This window comes from Hordeum vulgare, chromosome 1H (assembly GCF_904849725.1).
Source record: "Hordeum vulgare subsp. vulgare chromosome 1H, MorexV3_pseudomolecules_assembly, whole genome shotgun sequence".
Classification (NCBI taxonomy): domain Eukaryota; kingdom Viridiplantae; phylum Streptophyta; class Magnoliopsida; order Poales; family Poaceae; genus Hordeum; species Hordeum vulgare.
In genome coordinates, this window is record NC_058518.1 from 22,379,497 (window position 1) to 22,386,987 (window position 7,491).

General features: G+C 43.9%; 1 protein-coding gene across 1 annotated transcript; it reads left to right on the forward strand.

Annotated features, from left to right (window-relative positions):
- The first annotated feature begins 2,094 nt into the window (after positions 1–2,094).
- Positions 2,095–7,072, forward strand: LOC123395947 (putative potassium transporter 12). The gene is made up of 10 exons (XM_045091002.1): positions 2,095–2,465; positions 2,610–2,873; positions 3,155–3,380; positions 3,599–3,844; positions 3,920–3,970; positions 4,264–4,524; positions 4,619–4,671; positions 4,744–4,858; positions 5,016–5,270; positions 5,927–7,072. The coding sequence occupies exons 2-10, from the start codon at positions 2,754–2,756 to the stop codon at positions 6,949–6,951; spliced, it is 2,352 nt and encodes a 783-aa protein (XP_044946937.1). The 5' UTR covers positions 2,095–2,465; positions 2,610–2,753; the 3' UTR covers positions 6,952–7,072.
- The last annotated feature ends 419 nt before the right edge of the window (positions 7,073–7,491 follow it).

Sequence of the window (7,491 nt, forward strand, 5' to 3'; positions counted from 1 at the left end):
CATTTGAGCTCCGAAGCAGAAACTTTGCGTCCCTACGAGGCTATGATCGATTTTACATGGCGAAGAGGCAAGAGTCAATGCTCTCCAGCCCGACCACACGACAAAACATCCTCATCCACACATACACGACCACCCGTTTCTTTTCTTCTTTCTCTTGATACATGGAACAAAAAAAAAATTGATTGCATCACATGCTTTTTCACAAGGTAAACCGTGCAATGACCTTTTTTTAGAAAAAGAGGCATCGCCCCGGGCTCTGCATCGAGTGATGCATGCATCCTTTTAACTCAATAAGTAAAATGAGTCCAAAACAAGTACATCTATCTGAGAAAACAAAAAAAAAAGATACAAAGCGCCATCCGCGCCCAACCGGTAATGATAATAACCTAGATGACTATCCACCTATCCTATTTTTGTGCCGTCATCTAAACCGGTTGAAGATACCCTGAGCTACCATCTCCCATCGAACACACCCAGTAATAACCACGTGCGGATCAAGGAAGTAGCCCTGAAAATAACCTGCAAAAAATTGATCCAGTTGCATCTATCAAATACTAAATCATTCCTGCAGTTCCATATAGCACACAACAATGCACAGGTTCCCACACGAATAAGCTTTGCCAAATGAAAATCAACACCCTCTACCCACGTCCCAAATAACGTGTTGATACTGTTAGGGGGGCTGATTATGAATGCACTGTGAATCGAACGCCATAGAAGCTAAGCCATAGGGCAATCAAGAAAGAGGCGCTTAATAATTTCTTTGTCCTGACAGAAGTTGCATCTTTGGTTGCCTTTCCAGTTACGTTTAGCTAAATTGTCCTTAGTTAGAATAACTTCTTTGTGGACAACCCAGAGGAAGATCTTTATTCTCAGCGGAACTTTGATCTTTCAAATATGCTTGGATATTGGAATCGGCAGCAAATCTATGAGATGAAGATACATAGATTTTACCGTAAAAGCTCCGTTTTTAGCCAGTTTCTATCGAATAGAATCCGGTGAATCGGAGAGAGTGACATTCATTAACCTTCTAACAAGGTGAAGCCAGCTTACCCATCTTTGGCCAATCAAGGATCTACGAAACTGGATATTTAGAGGCGTCTCCCTTAATATTGTCGCAACGGACGCTTGTCTACGTTATACAATATTGTATAACTGCGGATACTGCATAGCTAAGGGTGTTTCCCCTAGCCATGTATCTTCCTAGAATTTAGTTGATTCTCCATTACCAATGATGAACCTAGTCCTGTGGAAAAGGGCGTTTTTAGATCGCATCAATCCTTTCCAGAAAGGCGAATCAGAAGACCTAACTGTCGCCTGAGCTAATGTCTTATTTTGCAAGTACTTATTTCTAAGAATTTGTATCCACATACCTTCGGTTTCCACCGAGATTCTAAGAGCCATTTACTTAGCAAACATATGTTTTTAACCTCTAAATTCTCAATCCCTAAACCCCCATTGGTCCTTTGGTCTACATATGATGTCCCATTTAGTAAGCCTATATTTGGTCTTGAATAGATCTTGTCTTCCGCCTGCTTATCCTGTTTACACGCTACTTGTGCTATGTGTATCTTTCATTTCATCATGATGGCTATGCCACTGCCATGTTATGCATGCACTCGAGTACTTTATCCGCCGTTTGTATTTCGTCACTTAGCAAGTTCCTCCAGCAGCAATTCCTCAACGACGAATTTGTAAAAATCGTCTATTCATCCCCCCTCTAGTTGATATAACGCACTTTCACCCACCACTAAGAACGCACACATTACCCATGCGAGCACCTCCGAGACGGGAATGATTCCTCCCATTGAACGCACATCTTCGAAAGTAAGCACCGAATGTTAAACATGAGATTTGAACTCGGACAGGCAGGGAATACCACAATCCCCCTAACCATCCAACCACGGGTTGGTTCGCCATGCAGTGCAAGCATAGAAACCCATTTGTCCCGATTTTGAAGTTGTTGTATGAAATGAACTCAAAACATTTCATGGCACGAATCCCACAGCAATAGCCGCTGCTCAGACCGAGCGGCGGACCCGCGGTCGCCCTCAGTTGACTCGACTCTACCCACCGATGGAAGCAAGAAAAGAAAAGAAAGCCACCGCGAGCTAGGTTTCCGAGCCGCTCTGCTTCCGTTCCTCCCAATGCCCGCCGCCACCTGAGACCCGATCCCAGCATTGCCGGCCCCGCCGCCGCCAGCCCGCGTGCCGAGTCCACGGATCGCCGTCCTTGATTCCCCATCGCCTCCCGCCACCGCTCGGGCCCACGGGAGGCCGCGCGTTGCTCAACTCCTCGCCGCCCCCGCTCGATTCCTCACCTCCGCCAGCTGCCGCCGCCGCTCGAGTCCACGGGCGCCAGACGGCTGAGACGGGGTGGGGGTGGGGCTGCTTCTCCCCAATCGCGGTGTGCGGGGTCGCTGTTTCTCGGCCTTCCGGGGCAGAGCACCGAGCTGAGGGTTCGAGGTATGCCCTTTCTCCTGTTACCCACCTGTCCTCCATTGTTCACTGATTCGTGAGCAATGTGTCCACAGATTGGACCCTCCGATGTGCCGAGCTTGCTGTAGAGATTTCAAGTGGCATTCTGACTTCCCCTTCTCGTATTTTCAGGATTTGAGGTGGAATCGAGAGCGAGACATTGACTCTGGAGTTCTTTTGGTGGGCCTGAAAAAGGCTCTTATTCTGTTGTGCCGCTGCAAGGACCGATTTGGGCCGTTGGGAAAGTTCCTGGTGTTTTGAGCCTGAAGGAGGCAAATGGCATCAATATCGGACATCGAGACGACCAACCCCGGGAGCTTGTGGGAGCTGGATCAGGATCTTGATGTGCCCATGGATGAGGAGGCTAGCAGGCTCAAGAACATGTACATAGAAAAGGTCTGCAAGTAGTACATTTGGATATTGGTATATGCATGCTGAGTTTAATATTATATTTCTGCAAACTCTGCTTTAGTGAGTGCAGAGTATCTCACATGTCTTTTTGTATCCATCTGAAACAAAGTTGAGTGCTTCTTTGGTGTGAATGTTTTTAATATGAAGAAGACCAGGGACCATATGTTGGATGGTCTTAATTGGTGTAAACTGTGATTTCCTCTGTATCTCTGTCATGTTCTTGCCCTTTCTGAACCTAAAACGACTCTTCGTTTTTGTTCATGCAGAAGTCTTCATCAGTTTTGTTACTAAGGCTTGCATTTCAGAGCCTTGGTGTAGTCTTTGGTGACTTAGGTACATCGCCATTGTATGTTTTCTACAATATATTTCCGCACGGGGTCGACAATGACGAGGATGTTATTGGAGCTCTTTCATTGATCATTTACACCCTCACGCTCATTCCTCTGATGAAGTATGTTTTTGTTGTCTTACGGGCAAATGATAATGGTCAAGGTGAGATCTCGCATTCTCGCAAGCTTATCCATATTCATTATCTTTATGATTGTTCAGGTTTCTGCAAGAATACAAACTCTACTAATCATGAATATCTCTAGAGGCGAAGTCCGGAGTACATTTTATTTTGTGCTGGGGCGACAGATACTTAACTGCCTCCTTGGGTTTTTTAATTTCTTTGCACAACTTTAAGGTAACAACTTTGTTTCTATTTATAGGTGGCACGTTTGCTCTTTATTCTCTACTTTGCCGGCATGCAAAGGTCAGCACTATACCCAACCAACATAAGACCGATGAAGAACTAACAACATATAGCCGACAAACTTATGAGGAGAATTCACTTGCAGCAAAAGTGAAGAGATGGCTAGAGGGGCATGGATATAAAAAGAACTGTGTTCTTATTCTTGTTCTTATCGGTACCTGTACTGCCATTGGAGATGGGATCCTTACTCCTGCTATATCAGGTATTTGGAGACGCAGTTTTTCCCAAGTAATACAACTGGAACTTGGATCGTAACTTTTATGTTCATGTTCTGCAGTTCTCTCTGCAACAGGTGGAATACGAGTTCAGAATCCGAAGATGAGTACAGGTAATTCTACTCTTTTATATGGTTATCTTTGCGCAAGTGTTGTGTGAAAATTCTGTTTAATTCTTTAAGTGGAGCTTGCATAGTGATATTATATAACAACGTCAACTTGAGCATAATGAGAGGAAGAAATCAGTGTCTGTAATATATCTAAAAAGATCCATAGGCAAACATTGAAAATTTCAGTAGCTGGCCTGATCTGATCATTTTTCTTGTGATCTAGTGAGGAACGCTCTAGCCGTTGTTCTCGTATGGTTGTCAAATCATTTGATATTTGTTTCTTCAATATCTGACAGATGTGGTTGTAATCGTCGCGGTGGCCATATTAATCGGATTATTCAGCATGCAACACTATGGTACAGATAAAGTTGGGTGGCTCTTTGCGCCTTTAGTGTTCCTTTGGTTTATTCTTATTGGGAGCCTCGGGGCATTCAACATCCACAAGTATAACAGTTCAGTTCTAAAAGCATATAATCCAGTCTATATCTACCGGTTTCTCCGACGAGGGAAGTCTGAGATCTGGACCTCTCTTGGAGGAGTTATGCTTAGCATCACAGGTCATTGGCAATTCTCATATCCATTCCATTTATTAATCACATTTGGAGTGATCATGAGAAACAGGAGAATTACCTGTATCACCTTCCTTTTCAGGGACCGAAGCATTATTTGCTGACCTATGTCATTTCCCTGTATTGGCTATTCAGGTAACGAGCACGTTCATTAGATCAATTATGATCGGTATATTGCTTGGACAAAGTAATGATTTCTATGTGCAGATTGCTTTCACGCTAGTGGTGTTCCCTTGCCTTCTCCTTGCGTACACTGGGCAGGCTGCTTATATTATTGTCCACAAGGATCATGTGGTTGATGCCTTCTATCGCTCCATTCCAGGTCCCCACACAAAAAATATCATCTTATGTCAAGAAACAATATCAATGCATCATTACACGATATGCAGATTGACATAGTGCATATCTCACCATTCTTTCTGTTTACTAGTGCTGTTTGCAATATGATATGCTCATGGTAAGATGATTGATCACTGCAGATGCCATATATTGGCCAGCCTTCATCATTGCAACTCTTGCAGCAATAGTTGCAAGTCAAGCCACCATCTCTGCTACCTTCTCGATTATAAAGCAGGCTCTTGCTCTGGGCTGTTTTCCCCGTGTCAGTGTTGTGCACACCTCAAAAAAATTCCTTGGGCAGATTTACATCCCTGACATTAATTGGGTACTTATGATTCTTTGCATTGCTGTGACTGCTGGATTTAAGAACCAAATCCAGATCGGAAATGCATACGGTGAGCTTTACTTTTCACAGCTTCTTTTGCATCTCTGAACATATAACGGAATAAGGAAACTTAAGGTTTGTTATTTCTCTTTTCTATGCTACTCGGTTCAGTTTGTAAGTTAATCAAGTTTTCACGTTACTGTGAAACAGAGGATAGCTAGCGTATCTTCTGGACAAACAGAACCAGCATTTTTTAACAACATGCCAGAACTTTGTCACATAATATGATCCAGTGCATCCGATTTTACAATAACAATTGAATAAAAGAAACGACTAAAGCGAGAACTGATAGCTGGAGAATCCTAAATGGACTTTCAATCACTATGGATTGTAATGTTTGATTCAGGCTAGCCTAACATTTACTATGTTTCCATTGCAAGCTTAGTCTAAGCTAAATTAGGTTTCTATGTTTCTCTCTGTTAACGTGTTATGCTTTGAATTTCTATTCTCCCCTTCATTAAGTTGGTATGCCTGACCTGGTGTCTCATTGACAAAGACGGTCATGGCCTTTGGTCTATAAATTAGGTTACCTTGCTGAAAAGTGAAGTGGGCCAGCATCAACTACTGAGCGGTAGCATCCACATGTCGTGGAGCTGAACCTTTATAATGCACTCCGCATTCCGCAGATTACGCCCTACTTATTTGCATGTCATGCTATCTGAACAGGCACAGCAGTTGTGATAGTTATGCTGGTAACAACGTTCCTCATGGTCCCAATAATGCTGCTAGTATGGAAGAGCCACTGGATCCTTGTTGTCACTTTTCTTGTGCTCTCATTGATGGTGGAGTTTCCATATTTCATAGCCTGCATCAATAAGGTGGATGAAGGTGGTTGGGTCCCACTTGCCGTTGCAATCACCTTCTTTATCATCATGTACGTGTGGCATTTCTGCACCGTGAAGCGCTATGAATTTGAGATGCACAGCAAGGTTTCCATGGCCTGGATTCTAGGACTCGGGCCGAGCCTCGGTCTTGTTAGGGTTCCTGGGATCGGCTTCGTATACACCGAGTTGGCAAGTGGTGTTCCACATATCTTCTCCCATTTCATCACCAACCTCCCTGCCATCCACTCTGTTGTCGTCTTTGTGTGTGTCAAGTACCTTCCGGTGTACACTGTCCCAGTTGAAGAACGGTTTATCATGAAGAGGATCGGGCCAAAGAACTTTCACATGTTCCGCTGTGTCACGAGGTACGGGTACAAAGACATTCACAAGAAGCATGATGACTTCGAGAAGATGCTTCTTGACAGGCTCCTGATCTTTGTGAGACTTGAGAGCATGATGGATGGCTATTCTGATTCTGAGGACTTCACCATGTCGGAGCGAAAGGTCCAGAGATCCACCAATGCGTTGCTGATGAGCGAAAAGGCTGGAAGCGACCTGAGCTACTCATCACATGATTCCTCCATTGTGCTGGCCAAGTCGCCGCCAACAGGGAACAACAGCCTAACAAGGTATTCCAGCCAAACATTCGGCGACGAACTGGAGTTCCTCAACAGCTGCAAGGACGCGGGTGTCGTGCACATCCTCGGCAACACCATTGTCCGTGCCCGCAGGGATTCAGGGATCATCAAGAGGATTGTTGTGGATCACCTGTATGCCTTCCTCAGGAAGGTCTGTAGAGAACACAGCGTGATATTCAATGTTCCTCATGAAAGCCTTCTCAACGTAGGCCAGATCTACTATATATGAACTATTTTTTCTTCTTCTTCTGTTCTTTTGGTTCTGATTCAGAGTGAGCACTACTGTGTACTTGTGTAGGGCAGGTGAACGTTGTAAATGATCAGTTATCGAGCGAGCCTCGTTCATCTTATTCTCTTGTTTTGTCAGAAAGCTTTAATTTTGCAGATGGCGTGCTCACCATAATTTTTCCCTGTAAATGGAAGAAGAAAACTCAAATACTTAGACCAGTTGGAAGTCACTTAGACTAGTAACATAGACTAGTTACAATGGGAAGTCACCATAATCTTTCCATGTAAATGAAAGAAGAAAACCTAAATACTTAGAGCATCTCTAGCAGACTCAGTAACCTGCAAAATAATCGCCAAAGTAAGGGAGAAGTCACCATAATCTTTCCTTGTAAATGAAAGAAGAAAACCCAAATACTTAGAGCATCTTTAGCAGACCCCATATAATGCCCCGACCTGTAAAATAATCGCCAAAGTAAGAGTTTGCACGGAAAATGCTGCTTAGACCAAACCCCATAAACACGTTTGACCCGTAATTTTTTTG